Source organism: Erpetoichthys calabaricus, chromosome 12, assembly GCF_900747795.2.
Source record: "Erpetoichthys calabaricus chromosome 12, fErpCal1.3, whole genome shotgun sequence".
Taxonomy (NCBI): domain Eukaryota; kingdom Metazoa; phylum Chordata; class Cladistia; order Polypteriformes; family Polypteridae; genus Erpetoichthys; species Erpetoichthys calabaricus.
The window spans coordinates 17,816,001-17,832,755 of NC_041405.2; the positions used below are offsets into that span (position 1 = coordinate 17,816,001).

General features: G+C 40.0%; 1 protein-coding gene across 3 annotated transcripts in view; it reads left to right on the forward strand.

The window, feature by feature from the left end:
- LOC114662964 (E3 ubiquitin/ISG15 ligase TRIM25-like) overlaps window positions 1-16,755 on the forward strand; it is a 127,190-nt gene extending 110,435 nt beyond the window's left edge. For all 3 annotated transcript variants that reach the window (XM_051934436.1, XM_051934434.1, XM_028816710.2), the window contains exons 5-9: window positions 706-923; window positions 2,430-2,526; window positions 8,363-8,458; window positions 8,665-8,871; window positions 16,220-16,755. In XM_051934436.1, coding sequence (XP_051790396.1) covers window positions 706-923; window positions 2,430-2,526; window positions 8,363-8,458; window positions 8,665-8,871; window positions 16,220-16,431 — 830 coding nt within the window. In that variant the 3' untranslated portion in view covers window positions 16,432-16,755. The remainder of the gene's footprint in view (window positions 1-705; window positions 924-2,429; window positions 2,527-8,362; window positions 8,459-8,664; window positions 8,872-16,219) is intronic.

Consider the following 16,755-nt stretch of genomic DNA (forward strand, 5'->3'; position numbering starts at 1 on the left):
TGGGTAGCTTCTCAGCCATCTGCCAATAGCATCTCTTGTATGAAATCAACTGGGCAAACCAACTGAGGAAGCAAGTACCAGAAGTAAAAAGACCCATTGTCTGCAGAAACCCGCGAAGCAGCGAAAAATCCGCGTTATATATTTAGATATGCATACATAAGTCGTGAATCCGCAAAAAGTGAACCGCGAAGTAGCGAGGGATTACTGTACAGTATTCCTAGTGTATATTAAATGCTTTGTAAATTGAATGGAGTGCCCAAATATTTTAAAGTAAATACTCAACACTTCAATGTGATAATAATATACATTTTTAAACCTAATCCTTTCCTTTGTGCACTCCAGTTTTCTACCCATATCCCCAAAGATATGGAGGTTGGGTTAACAAGCAACTCCGAAAGGCATTGGGTGAATATGAGTCTGAATGGACCCTGTGTTGGACTGTTACTCTGTCCAGAGATGGGGTCTGTTTTCTACCAAATCTGGCAGGATGGGCGCCAGCACCCAATAACTCTGAACTTGATTTTATGCAAGTCTGAGAAAGTTATTTAATGTTACATTAAAGAATCAGAGTCTTGTTTCTACTCTTTCATTTATCTCTCATTGTCTATTTCCATCAGGCAAACTCTAGTGATGTCAGGTGAGTTTAGCATCACGTCTTTTGAAATGTTGATGGTAAAATATCAGAAACATATTTATTTGCTACAGGTGAAAAGTCAGAAGATACGAAGACAAAAACACAACAAGATTCAGAGTTTCTGTCTCAGTATCCCTACCGTAGTGGTCTGACACAAATGAAGCCACCTGCTACATGTGGACAGAATGACCAGGGCCAGAGCACTGATAACGAGAGTGGGAAAACTGAGATTGAAGCAACTTTAGGTGGTCGAAAAATCAGGAGTGTTCAGACTTCAAAAGATCCAGAGGTAAGTAGAAAGCAGTTAGCAGTAACACTTCAGTCAAACAACAGACAAAAATTCAGCTATTGGCAAATATGAAATGTAGAGGTGCTGGAGGGCAGACTCACAAAACAGAAAGAGCAAATTAAGAAAACTGAAAACTTAATGTCAGATCTTTACAAATCAAAAAATGTTAACGTTAAGGACCAGCTCTACTGAACGTGAGTGTGAGGAAAGCAAGAAAAGCACAGACCTAAATATGACTCTCCTCCAAAATGAACCTGCAGGGCCTGTGGGCCCCAGTCCTGCTCTGGAGGAGAAGAAGACGAACAGGAGAAACCAAAGACTTCTCTGAATTGGACAAATATGAACGTGGAGACCTTGAAGAGGCCAGTTATGCCTGTGCTTGTAACCAATGCAGATCAGAAACAACAGAAGTAAAGTAAAGTAAAGACCCGGTCAGATGGAGAACTTGAGTTTTCTTCAGCCCAGAAGTACTTCTGAATTTCTGTCCTCGTGACTTACTAGTACTTTCGGGCTATGAGGGAAGCATGACTCCCCAGGTCCTCCTGCAGCTTCTCCTGGCGGCACTCACTGTACTCAGCAGGGCTGTGAAGCTGAACTCCATATCCCATGGTGCCCTCCGGTGCACTGCTATGCTGCAGGGAACTCTCCATCTAGAGTCTTGGGGGAGGCAGTGTCTAAAAGTAGATGCCTTCTCCCATCCTTCCATTCTCAGGCTGTTCCAGCCAGGTTGAGCTGCCGGCCATTCCTTACAAGACTCAAATCAGAGTCCAGAGTGTTTTCACTGTACTCGCATAAGACTAAACAGATCTCTGACCATACTCTGGAATAATATTTCAATCTTTTCTGTTTTTTTCTTGGTCATTCCGAAAATAATTTGAATGTTTAAAATCTACCTCAATATTTTCATTATTATATGCACTCTTCATCTAATCCATACACCAAGCAGCATCCCTAATCTCCTTTAATTGCTGTTTTCCAAATGCTACATCTCATTTACTTTTGTTTCTCCCTGATGCCTCTCATAAAATCAGAATAGGTATATCACAGTAACTTTAGAATCCTCTTGAAATACTGTATGTACTTTATTATTGTAATGGCTGTAAAGTTGGCAACACAAATTATTTACTCCTACTAAGGCCAATGAAATTTGTCACAATGCTTTTCATGGTTTATTGATTGTCTTGTACTTCTTGCTTGGTCATCCCATCACTGCCTCCGGGATGTCTCCTTAAGTCTCTCTCAGGTTTTATTTCACTTTATATTTTCTACTTCATGCTTTTCCAGTGGTCTTCCATACCAGTTCTTTTACACGTCAGCTCCTATTACTACGCCCTACTTGCCTCGGCAATAAAGCAGATGATGCACTGGAGGTTGTCTTCATCACTGAGCAGCTTTCAGTTCACGTACAGTATCAGACAGACATCCTGGGTTTGTGTAGCACAGTGTTTTACAAAAGATTCTAATGTTTAAAATTCTCTAATGTCACTTTTCCTACTATTGCTTTAGTATGAAGTGGAGATATTAACAGATTCCTTTCTGGAGTCTCAGAGCAAATATCTGTGTTCTGTACAAGAGAATCTGAAGAAGATCGAGAACAAACAAGGTAAGTGGAGCGCCTTCAAGTGTAATGTTGTATTGAGGACACCATCATAAATGAATAAAGAAACAAAGCGAGGTCTAAGTTCACATCGTCCCGCTCTTTGCTTGCGTGATCTTATAAACCAGTTTAGTCCTGGTGCCTTTTCCTTCACAGGTGACAAAATCATCACTACAGCTTGAGGTGTCCCCTGAGTTCCTGCTCAGTTCAAGCAGATGGTACTGATATTGGTACAATTCAGGAAACAGACTGCCTTTGATGTTAACTGTCCATGCTAGTGACCTGTATTTAAGTTCTTCTGTTGTTTTGTCTTGATCAAAATATAATGACAGTATAGACCAAAATTTATAGATTTTGCACCCCATAACACTTGCCTAGGTGTATGTTGGATTCAAATTTAACTGCTGATCAACTTTGGATGCAGAATTTTAATGAAAGAGGGTCAGAACGTAGGAGGAAATGGATGTAATTATGCTTAGAAAAGGATCTATATTTTACACAGTTAGACAAAATAAATTGGTTTGAACATATATTATAACATCTGATTAATTTGGCTACTAAATAGAAATTCTTGGTGAAGAAAATGCAATTAGGGTGCAAGACCACCACATAATGTTGTATTTTTGATTTTTATGGGTCAACGTTTGTTTGCTGAGGCCATGTTTTCTTCTGACTGTGGGACGTTACCTGATGAAGTGAAGACTGGGGGTGGGGGGCCGCCCTCAGGACAGACTGAGGTGAACCTGTGGATAATAAACTTGATGCCCAATTGTTATCCCAATAATATGGAGTGATTGAAAGAGAAATATCTCATGAGGAAGACAGTAGTGGGCAAGACAAAAATGGAAGAACAAGTGTCTGAAATATAACCAGCACCATCTTTGCTCAGAGCCAAATCACAGTTTGATCAGCCAAAGGAATCACCAGGAAAGGGGTGGAAAATTTTGAAGTTCAATGTGCATTAGTGGACTGCCTGCTTCCTCAGCCAGTAGAACCCCAGGTTTGACAATTTGGAAGGACAGTAGCAGCAGGGGTTTTGTGACGTCTGGTGAGACTGACCTGGTGGTCTTGTAGGGAGTGCGCTGTGTAACCACCTCATTTGCTTATTTCATTCTGCATCTGCAAGAAATGGCCAGTAAATCAATTCAGTGCTCAAAAAAGCACAGCAAAGGATACAAATGACATTTACAAAGGGGAGAGTAGGATCTAGTAGATACTGTCCAAAATGATTAAGTCTCAAGGAGTTAGAGACAGAGACGGAGAGGAGGTAAACGGGTGGTAACAGAGAGGTGCACAACCCTATGTTTGTCTGACATGAAGCTTCATGTAGTTTCCAAGAATGAGCAGTTTCTACAGGTGCCACTTCCACATGTTATACAGCAAAACTACTCTGACAAAGATTTGATTAAAGTTCACATGCCAAATGAATGAAGTTGAAACCAAGAGTACGTCAATATTCTGACAGATGATGATTTTTGTCACAGTGGTATTATTACGATGACACCTAGACAGCCGTTTATTTTCAAGTCTTGTTGCACTAACTGGCACTTTGGCTGGCTGTTTATTTGCTTCTGTAATGTTTACCTTAATTATTATTATTATCATTATTATTTGGTCTACCTGAACTATGGAAGCATTTTTATTTCTTATGAAAACTGAAATTCAGCCTCATTATAGTCTCCATGTTTTCATTTTCTTTGTTTTACTATTGTTTGTTGTGTTAATTGCAAAAAGTTCTCAAAATGAAAACTGACAAACAAACTATGCTTGTGTCACAGCACGTCAACTAAGGGTAGTACAGAACAGAGGTAACCATGAAATACTACATGAGTCAATACGATTTTAAAACAATTTTCCAAGCATCCCAATTTTTTTATTGCCTTGCGTGATTGATTTTGTTTATCGCCTCTCTGACTGTATTCAAAAGGAGGCCGATTCTACCTGGGAATGTGTTGTTTTTAGAATTGCAGGTCACACTTTGAACCTATGCATATCCCTTCCCAGTAACCGTGGTGGAGATATTAAGACCAGAGAAATACAGTGGAAAGGAAAAGATATATTTAACTTGCTTTAAAATGAAGCTTTCACTCCTCATATAATATTGCATGTACAGCCAAAGACAATCCATAGGTTGATTGCATTGTCATCGTTAGGATGAGCCATTTCACTGGCCACTGAGTCGACATCACATCTTTGCCAACAGGGCATCTTCCATCTGTGCTAGGTGTCCTTGGCTCTATGAGACTCTGACAAGCTTTCATGCGCACACTTTCCACTAACCAGCACTGTGTAAGGTTTAATGCAGGGGTCCTCAATCACGGTCCTGCAGGCCCGCAGTGGCTGCAGGATTTTGCTCCAATCCAGTGGCTTAATAAGAAGCACTTGTTACTTGAGCAACTTTAGTTGTCTCGCTCATTAAGATTATGAACCCTTATTGCTTATTTTAGTCTTAAACAGCTGATTTCTTGGTTTTTAATTGCTCCTAATTAGCAATAACATGCAAATGACAAAAGAGACCAGCATTTCTCCATTTAGCTTATTACCATTTACACCCGTGTGTATTTATCAGGCACTATTTGGTTTAATTAAATACTTGGAAGGAAAGTGAAGAGTAAAAAGTGAAGGAGTGAGAATTACTCATCCATTTTAGCCTTCAGATCATTTGGATGATATCCTTAGACAGGGGAAGAAAATCTAGGATATGAGAATGACCTGACATAGCAGAGTTAAATCACTAACAAGCCATGAAATTAAATTATTGGCAAGAATTGCTTTCTAATTAAGCAAATGGGTTGGAACAAAAACCTGCAGCCACTGCGGCCCTCCAGTACTGTGATTGAGGTTTAAATTCTACCCTACGATCTCAGCTTACTCATGAACTATTTGCACATTGACTAATGTTATATACAGATTTCGCTCCAGGACAGCACCTTCGTTCATTATCTGCCACTACGTGCTGTAACTTAACACTGCAACTGCTCTAATCACTACAAGTCCTGAAGGTCCCATGCAGTCTTCAGTTTGCCACAGCTGCCTGAAAGATGTGCCTGGTTTCCTCAGTTAGAAAATCTAAGTATTTAAGGGAAAAAGCACAATCATAAATAACAGTATTGCATATTATTTTTCAACTTTGATTACAATGAGACACCTTGTTACTTAAAAAGAAAAAAATGTTGAAAAATTCTGTAGGATTTAAACCCAGCACAATAACACATGGCAACCACCATCAAGTGTCAGCTTACATCATAGCACAAAGTAGTGTCAACAAGAAAAATTAGTGTCCACATTGACAAAGTTGGACATGTAGTCACCCCATCTCTTAAAAAACAAGTTATTTTTGCACCAGATTTACAATAATGAAGCTGTTGTATTGAATTTTTAACTCCCCTGCCGTTTGCAAATGTTTCAAGCTTTATGTTTTTACCCCTGTTATAATGCTGGCTATTGTGATGGTGCGGGTCCTGCTCCATGCTCCCACCTTACTTCTGGGAGCCTCTCAAGTCAAAACTGGCAGTAATGTAGCCGGATGAGCTGGTCTAATGGGGACAAATTAAACTGAGCAAGGGGATGGCTTGAAAAGATACAAGTGCTTTAATTAAAAACAAAGCCAAAGAAATCAAAACAGTATCCAACTAAAGTGCAGTACTCAAAAATATCCATAAATAATCCATAAAAAAAAGAAGAAAAAATCCAAATGTTTAAAACAAGGCTAAAACACAAGAATAAAAACCTGCAGCAGACATTAGGGGCAAATCAGCCAAGCACAGCTCCTTCTCCGTCTCTCCAGCTCACAAGACTTGCTCAGCTGAAGAGACTTCATCAGTCATGGTCCTCAGGCTTCCGACCCCTGTCTTGGCTGCCTCTGCTAGTGTGCTGCCAGACGGCTTGGGGTCAGCTGTCCTCCTGTCTTCTTTCTCGCACATGCAGTCGTCCCTCAGAACTCTAGGGTGGAAGCCACCTCAATCGAACCCACTCCTCTGAATAATCAGTGAGCGTGATCTGTCCCTCGAGCACTGATCTTTCGCTCCACATGGGACCCCTGACAGTGTTAACCGTTCGTTCAACCGGCTGGCTCGTCCACTCACTTTCACTGCCCCGCCCCCCACCCACGGGAATGCCGATTAAGCAATTGAGAATGACTGCACCCTCAAGTGCAGGTGCGACTCACCCCAATGACCTCATCAACTCCCAGCGGTTTCACAATCGCACCCATGGAGACTGATATGGCCAAATGGATTATTTAAAAACTGACCTTTCAGGCCCGGTCTTAGGTATTATGGAGCCCTAGGCGAAAGGGGGGTCCAGGGCCCCCCTGGAAGCTCTGCGAAATACGTGAAAATTAGACCAAGGAGACGTTTCGGGGCCCCCCGGATGCCGGGGCCCTAGGCAGTCGCCTACTTTGTCTATGCCTAAGGCCGGGCCTGGACCTTTCACTCAGAGCCGCAGACCCGCTAAACCACAGCTATTACTACTTAAGTGTACATCAATACTTCTTTATTTTTAATTTCCCCATACAGAAATAAGTTTGAATCCAAGATTCACTACCCCATATTCTGAATCTGCACCCAAAAAAATTCAAAGCATGCATGTGCATTGGTGAAGACATTTAAATTGCCCTCCAGTCAATACAGGATGAAGACCACTCCACAGGCAGTCCTGTCTCAGCAGATCATATGGCTGGTTGTGTTTTATGCTCTCATTGTTACAAAGTGCTGTGCCTCTGATTTTTTGGTATTATTTTCACTCCACTATTTACTGATAATGTCTAAATAGAAAGTGAACAAGAAGAGTGTAACTACCTCTCTGTCAATGCATTTCAGTTCCTCATTCAGTAAGTAACCCTTCTCTATGTGTATTCATTATGCGTTTTCATTGTCTATTTAAGTTACACTCCGAGTTACATGTGCATTCCAGTGAAGAAGACAAACATAATTGGCATCCAAAAGTGCACAGCAGTTAGTTTTTGCACTGCATCAAATTTCCAATGCTTTGACTTTTTTAAGTGGTAACTGGTGTTTTAAATGTTTTGTATTATACAGAAGTCCATTGTGGGTGGTTACATAAATGTTTAAGAGTCTTAGTAATATTTGGGAAAACATTTTAAAAGACATTGGATGTACTGAGAATGAATTATTAAGTAACCAAATGTAAATATTCTGATGTTGACAATTTAGAAATTTTCCATTAGCCACATTTTCAGTTACAGATTCAGTTCTGAATGCAAGGGATAACTTCATTATGATGGCACTAAAAGTCTTGCATTATGTGACTTTGGACAGATTGTGACTGTCACTGTAATCTAATCAACTACATTGTGATGTCCCTGCCGTCAGAAGAAAAGGCCCACGGTCTCTGACTAACACACATATAAGTTCCACCGGACACACATTTAACTGGGACATTGTGAAAGTAAAATTCAAGGCCAGTACTAAGAGTGCCAGAGAGCTGGCTGAATCGTGATCATCAACAGACACTTAGACTTGAACCCAGCATATGCAGGCTTAAAAAGTAGAACATCCAAATAAAAGAAAAGCCTTTATGACCAACACATTTTGAACCCCCCATTTTTAATACCCCCTACTCCCCCTACCCTTCACTTGCTATAAATTGCCTTTGATTCCTGTATGTCTACTCATTTTCCTCTGATGATGACACCATTCTCTCCCTTTATGGATCTCTAGCTACAAATATGCAAACCGTGTCACAGACACGTATAAATAATAGTTAGTTTGTTAACAATATTGTTAGATACAGTATGTAAATATATCTGTCACATTAATTTTAAGAGAAAGAGATTTCATATTTGTTGATTTCTTTCTTCATTTTATTTTCTTCTCTGTAGTCCACTTAATGTCTCGTCTGCCAGAAGTAAAGAAGGAGACAAAGGGTCAAGCCTTTCAGAATTGGTTTTCTCGTTCCTTTTGGTTCCCTTATAAAGGTCTGTCTATTTCTCTTTGTTACTATCGGGAATAACAAAGAACAGTGCATTCTGAAATGTTATTTAACTGCATGTTTCCATGCTTATACTGTATGTATCCTGGACTTTCTAATATTCATTAAAGTTTGACTATTTTAAACTAAATATGAATATCTGACTTGGGGGTTTTTAATGTGATTTCTTTTTTTTTTTTGCTTTTGTTACAGTTTTAGTAATTGAAGTTGTTGACTCAAACAAAACTGGTAATACAGAGGTGATGTTCTTTAATGGACTTTCCAGAAAACTGGACGATAATGATATTATAATACAGAAGGCCCAGCTTGACAATCAGTCCAGAAATCTGGTTCTACTCTTTTGTCCAATTGTTTCAAGAATTAGAACTGACATTGCTGTGGCACTAAAGAAAGTTTCCAGTAAGTGACATAAAATCACACAATAATAATAATGAAATAAAAATCTTGTGTATGTTTAGGACAAGGGTCTTAAATACTATATTTAATTGTATACAACACAGTGCTGATTATTATGGGTTGTGAAGGCAAGGGAGTGCCAGAGAACCCAAAACCCCAACACTAACACACAAAGACATGTTCAAATAAATGGAGTTTAATTGCACAACATTTCACAAATGAAGCACAAACACAGTTAGCTCTCCTCCAGTTCAACTCTCCTCTTTCCACCACACTGGCCTCCCCAGTCAAGTGTTGCTCATCCTCCTCCCAGCTCCAACTCACATGGACAAGGGAGTGCAGTCCCTTTTATTGAGGACCCTGGAGGTTTTCTGGTGCCAGGGCTGTTGACCTTTGGAAGCACTTCTGGGTTACATGGAAGTTCCACATAGCAGGGAGTGTATCTCCCTGCAGCGCCCTCTTGCAGCACCCACAGACCCCAGCAGGGCTGCGCTGCCAGACTACAACTCCAGGAATTCCCTGCTGGTTCCCAAATGGGTGCCAGTATCGAGAGCTGCTGCCATCAATAGTCTGGCTGGACTAAACAACACCCAGAGACAGTTCTTCCGTGTCCTTACCTTTCTTCCTGGCCAGGTCCTAGAAATATATCCGGTCAGGACGCCTGTGCATCTGCCTGGAGCTTCTCATCCAGTAAGGAATCTTTTCTCCTATCCGGGATGTCTGTCAGTCCTCCTGAGACATCCTTTTGAGGTCTGGAACCTTTCTCTCCCATGGCCAGTATGTCTGTCTGTCCTCTAGAAGCCTGCCGTCTGGGTAAGAAACCATCCCCTCTCCTGGTCAGGATGCCCATTCATCCTGTGTATAAATTACGGGGCAGAGAAGAGAACCAAACTCAAAAAATATGCTAAACTTTTTCTGTATTAATACGATATGCAGTATTATTTTTACCCCTTTTATACTGTATATTCACCACCCCTCTTTGAAAGATATAGTAAATATGCATTGTAAGCCACTAGGGAGCATACTGCCACCCTAACCCCCCGACACGGACAGGCAGGACACAGGTTCACTCAACACCCGTGTTTCTTTAAAGTTTGTGCACACATTACCAACACTGCAATGCACAGTCCATTCCCTTTCTTGCCGCCTTTCTTGGCTTTGTCCACTCCTTCCTCCTGACTCTGTCCCACTTATGGAGTGAGGGGGCTCCTTTTTATAGGGCACCTGGACAGACTCCAGGTGCCTAATGAGCTTCTTCTGGGTGTGGAGGAAGCGTTACCAAATAAGGCCCTGGAAAGGTCCATGCACCCCCTGGTGGTGGCAACGGGTTCCAACAGGGTTGAGCTCCCATGCTCATAACCCGTGGCCCCACTGGAAACCAAGGGGGCTTCCCTCTATCAGCTGGGGGGAGAAACTGTCCCACAAATACTCTCTCCCCTGGTCCTACCACACTCTGGGTGTCCAGGCCTGGTAAGGATTCCGGCCAGCTGCCTCAGCATACATATATACAGTATATATACAAACACACCAGCTGATGAATAAATGTAATTAAATTAAGCTTCAAACTGAAAAAAATATTTAAAATCTAAGGTCCCACTGGAGCCTGAAAACAAGAATGGTGTCCATTGGAAGCGGCCTTATCCATATTACTAAACGAGAATGGTAAACTGGATGGACGCAGGGACATGGGCCGTGGACGCAAAAGACGTAGTGCGCAGGCGCCACACAAAGCCCCCCTCCAAGCACCGGAAAATGAGAAATGATGCGCCACGCCCATAGCAACAGACCCATGCAACAAAGTGCCACACGAAGGCCATACCACACGAAATAGGACGCACACAAAAAAGAGGATTCAGACCCACGACACACAAAGCCCCCCTCCACTAACAGAAATAAGAAATGAGGCAACGCGCCCCTAGCACACCAAAAACAAAGGAGTCAGACGCAAGCGCCACATAGCACACGAAACGGTACACACACAAAAATGAGGATTCACACCCACGACACACAAAACCCCCCTCCACTAACAGAAATAAAAAATGAGGCAACGCGCCCCTCAAAGAAAACGCACGCCAACAAACGACGTCATACATAGACAACAAGAGACCGGACTACAATACATATACAGGCACGACACCTGATGGGTAATAATACGAAGAAACCCTCCAAGCACAAGAAAATGAGAAATGATGCTCCCCGCCCATAGCAACAGACCCATGCAACAAAGCGCCAGACGAAGCCCATACCACACGAAACAGGACACACACAAAAAAGAGGATTCAGACCCACGACACACAAAGCCCCCCTCCACTAACAGAAATAAAAAATGAGGCAACGCGCCCCTCAAAAAAAACGCACGCCAACAAACGACGTAACAGTGAGTGCGATCCTCCTTATTACTTATCCATATTACTAACGATAATGAACAAACAGGTCATGAATTCACGATCATGGGTACAAAACGCTATGGCTCGAGTAATGGGACCACAAACACGAACCCGCATGAAAAAAAAAATACACGTCGGCGCCTACAACGGGTTTCTGAAACCGCGGAAGAAAAAATGTCTCGGCTCCAAAAACACATGTCACTCCTTATTCAAAATACCGGTCCCAATCACAGAAACATCGGTATCCACTATGAAAATGAACAGTAACAATGCACGTGACATCCGTCTTGCAAAACTATTAATTATAGATGAATGTGCAATGGCATCCAGTCACTTACTCAACACCATTGATATACTTCTACAAACGTTGATGAATAATAATATTCCCTTTGGAGGAAAGGTACTTTTATTAGGAGGAGATTTTAGACAGTGCTTACCTATTGCTCCACATGCCATGCGCTCATCTATTGTTCAGTCCACCTTAAAATACGCGGACGACATCATACATAAACAACAACAGACCGGACTACAATACATATACAGGTGCGACACCTGATTGATAATAATACGAAGAAACGAACAGTCCACATATTAACAGTGAGTTCGATCCTCCTTATTACTTATCCATATTACTAACGATAAAGAACAAACAAGTCATGAATTCACGATCACGGGTACAGAACGAGACGGCTCAAGTAACGGGACCACAAACACGAACCCGCATCAAAAAAAAACAATACACGTCGCCGCCTACAACGCGCTTCTAAAACCGCGGAAGAAAAAATGTTACGTGGACAATTGGCATTGCTTTCAAAAGGTACAGTTGGTACAAAACATGCGATGTCCAGATCCAGAATATAACAATTGGTTATTACAACTGGGAGATGGTACACTCACCAATACAGATAGACTTCACCCAGATATTATTACAATTCCTCAAGCCTTTATCTGTGACGACTTAGTTATGGAGATATTTGGAACAGCAATCTCATTGGACCAAATACCCCTTTTAACACAACGCACTATATTATGTCCAAAAAATATTAATGTTGATCACATAAATAACCAAGTCATTGCATTACTTCCTGTAGAGGCACGGCTCTTTCTAAGCTCTGACAAAGTTGACTCTGATGACAACAATGACCATCTTAATTTCCCCTTACAATATTTGAACACTATTAACCCAGCCGGATTACCACAACACAATCTTAACCTTACAATCGGAACAATAATCATGCTATTAAGAAACCTTAACACTAAACAAGGTTTATGCAATGGTACACGTTTAGTCGTCAACACCATGACACACAATGTTATTGAAGCAAAACTTCTTACAGGATCACATGCTAACAATACTGTTCTCATTCCTAGAATTGACCTTACGAGTTCTAACCTACAATTACCTTTTACACTTAAACGGCGACAGTTCCCCATTAAACCTGCATTTGCCATAACCATCAACAAATCACAAGGCCAAACCATGAACAAGGTTGGCATCTATCTCTCTGACCCCGTTTTTGGACATGGACAACTTTATGTGGCCTTCTCACGAGTTCGACGTTCATCTGACGTTAAAGTTAAGGTTATAAGTGATCCATGCCAAGAGACACTCATTCAAGAACAAGACACCATCTTTACTACTAATGTTGTGTACAAAGACATTTTCCGATAAATCTTTACACTGTGCCTTGCAATTGAATCTTGGCTTCCTATATGCGTCATCTACACCTTCACACTATGCTATATCTCATACATACATCACGCTATTTATAATTACCCAACAGCAGGGGTTGGCGAGCGAAGCGAGCAGGGGGCGGAGCCCCTTAGTCCTAGAAGAACAGTCAGACACGTCCCTGCCTTTTCCAGTTTTGTTGTTTGATCATGGAGAAGACAGAGGTGCTACTCTTTCAAATGAGCAAAATTCACTGGAAAACCAGCAATTTGGACAAATTAGTAAATGAGGGTGGTCATTAAAGATGTGTATTCTAATTAGAATAATTTCAAGAAGGACAATTAGTGTACAGGGGTCTTTAAAAATGGGATATTCTTCTAATGATATGACAGAATACCTGTCTGGAGATATTGGAGTTTAAGACAACACTAAAACATAGTTTTATATTTAATACATCCCATAAAATTGTCTTTTTTCTTACCAAGAGTAATAGCAATGAATAAGTCTATTTAGTTTATATACTTAATATAAATGTGTTGAACTGTTATCAACTCTAAGGAAATTGATACACATTCAGACAAGATTAATATACATTGTGCCTGTGGAATTTAAAGTCTTAGTGATAATTTAATATGAAGATCATTAATCTTGAGTCAAAAAATACAATTAATAATGCATCATTTCACTGATTTTTTTTTCATTTCCACCCATTTAATCTCAAGACATACTCAATGACATCCAAGGTGCAACTGTCGGCATTTTTTTAGCACATTCTGTAAATAAAACAACCTTTCTTCTGAAACATTCAAATTTTATTGTAACAAAAATAGCCACAGCTCAAAAATGAGTGAAACTGGGCTCACACAGAGTATGCGCCCCCTACTGGCCTCAAAAGCATCTGTTCCAGCAGCAATCCAAGCTTTTTCCTTGATGGTCAACCATCCAAGTGCTGGCCGGGCCTGAACATGCTTAACTTCAAGTGGTTAATCTATCTGTGTTATCGTATATATTTACATCTTGTCTTACATAAAAGTGTCATCAGAACTAACCTTTTTATTTCCTGAACTTGTATAATCAAAGTAGTACATCATCTAAAATTAGTATGGCCCTGCGCACAATTGTGGTGGTGCTCCTCATTTTTTTTAACAAACTGCAGAGACAAGTAGATGAAACAGAAAACTTGAGAACCTTTCAGAAACGTTTGACATATTGGGACAGCTCAGCTATTAGCAAAACAAGCAAACTTCATGGACTGAATGGTCTCCTCTCATTTGTCAAATTTCTTATGTTCTCCATCCTTCCAATATCCATCCATTCATCCATTATCCACCCCACTGTATCCTAACTACAGGGTCACGAGGGTCTGTGCAGCCAATCCCAGCCATCACAGTTCTTATGTTCTGTTAATCAATTTTGTTTCTTATTTTGACACTTTCTCTTAGTCTTTAAGACTTACAAAATAAACTTGTCACATTGTGTGCAAGTCCGGGGCTCTTATCTGTTTGCTAGTAATAGAATATTTAGTGAGGTGTTAGTAAAAGGACATTGAAAGTAAAGTCCCTTTGAGGCATTGGCATCTCTGCATTAAGGGCATCCTCCAGCAGATGGCACTGTTGTCCAAAAAATAAATAAAAAATAAACTTTTCCCAAAAATTTAACAGAATGTTAAAATGATAGCAACCAACTCATCTTATTTGTCATAATCATATTTTTATAATTTTCCATGACATTCTCAGTGCTGTTTCTTATGCAGAACAATATTTAATTTTTGGAGTATGTGAAATTTTCTTTGTGCATGGAACCTGGACCCTGATTTTCCTTTGCCTGGCCAGACTCCTGGACCCTGCAGTGCTCTTGTCTTAACTTTTGCTCAGAAGTGTGTATATAAAACCTGAACCTTTCAGTTCCACATGGGGACCTGAAGGCTGCCATCCTTTTAAATGACCAATTGGTTGATTTTTATGTTGTTTGTTTAAACAAACTAATAGTAGATAAAGCAGAAACCTTGAGAACCTTGAGAATTTGTACCGTATCTAAAATCATCATCATTAATCGTGTTTTCTTTTTCTGTGATTAATTTTTATTAAACATTTCACTAGACATAAAACACAAGAGATCTGACCATCAACACTAAATATAAATAATAAAATATGGAGCAAATCGAAATGAAGAAAACAATACTCAAAATAGTGTGTAATAACTACCCTATCCCTGTAGCCCCCTTTAAACCCCAAGATATCAGCCATTTCTTATTTTAGTGTTGATTGTTTTATGTTGATACCGAGATATCTTTAAATTCTGTCTTTTGATAATTATATTGTATGACAAAATATTACATTGACTTGATATTACATCAACTTGTACGATATTATAATTGCATTATTTGGTTGACATTTTATCACCACTGATGCTGGTAGTCTATATGTTGTATTAGAAATTTCTTTTTGCTCTTTCCCCATATGTGAGGTTTTTTAGATGCCATCTCCTTCTTCACTCCATCTCACTTCTGCTCACCTAGGGTCAGAGGTAACACCGTCTGCACTCACGTACCCCAAGTCCAATCCAACCCAGGATCCTTCCCAAGTCTCAATGGCGGCCATGTGTCGAGGCCTATGGGTTTAGGTAGCGTTGGGGGTCTCGTACATGCCGGTCGATGTGTTTTTTTATTTGTCTCTTGTGCACACTCTCTAAACATTCTCTGTATGCCTCCACTCCATTTGTCACTATCTCTCAGATCACACCAGAATTTTCATTCCAAAAACTCCACTGCTGTGAAGATCTAATTCTGTTTTGTTTGTTAAAATGTACCTGATGTATGTAGATGTTCTGGTGGGTTATGCTTTTTTATTACACAGTTTAAAGGCTTTGAGCTCATTGTCATCTTTTAGGCACACTACATGATCCAATGGTGAGATAAATGGATTTACAACCTAAATGATATGTGAAGTATCAGTTATTGTTTTTATTTAATATGTAGAAATTGAAGATTTTTATTTAAAAACTGAAATATTTTGCTCAAATATTAAATTATGCTTTCAGTTCTTTTTTGCTCTTAGTTTCTTGTTTTGGAGGAGGTCATGTAGTGAGCCACACACAGCAGTCCACAGTCTTAAAGTTTTTGTTGGTTTCTGCCATGAAATGTTTGATCTTCTTAGTGCTGCCTTGTGGCTTTTCTACATCCGGTTTTAGAAAGCAGTATGGACGGTTTACTTAAAAATGCACAAACATAAATTATTTTAAAGTAAACAATTCCATTTAAGAGGTAATTCAATATTATTTTCTTTGTTTACAGGTAATAAGAAGATCATTCTAGTTGTTATGTATCGCACCTCTAACCCTGAGTTTATAGTGGCAGACAGCAGCAGATATGTGGAACAGGAAAATGTGGTGCTGACAGTCGACTGTCTGTTCACTGAAACTATTGGCTTACTCAATTGTAAGTTAAAAAAGGAGAGTTCACACAAAGTTTTCAATTTTATATGTTCTTTTATGTTAACAAAATAGAATTAAGTGTTGTTTCATGGCATCATTTCATCATACAATATGTACGGTCGCATTGCCTATTGACTCTGTGATTTGATTGATTCCAAATGGACGTCTCACTCTCCAAGTCCTGAATGAAGTGTGCCCTTTGTAGAATGGTGTGATGATTTTGTAAATTACTTCTGGAGAGGAAAGAAGGAATGACAGAGAGAAAAGTCTCATGAAATGTACTTTGTGTCATTAAATACTTGGATATGCTCTTCATTTTATTGTATTCTCATATGGAAAATGAATGTACTGTATTCACTTTGGACTTGTACAAAAATAAACCAAATATCAGACTGT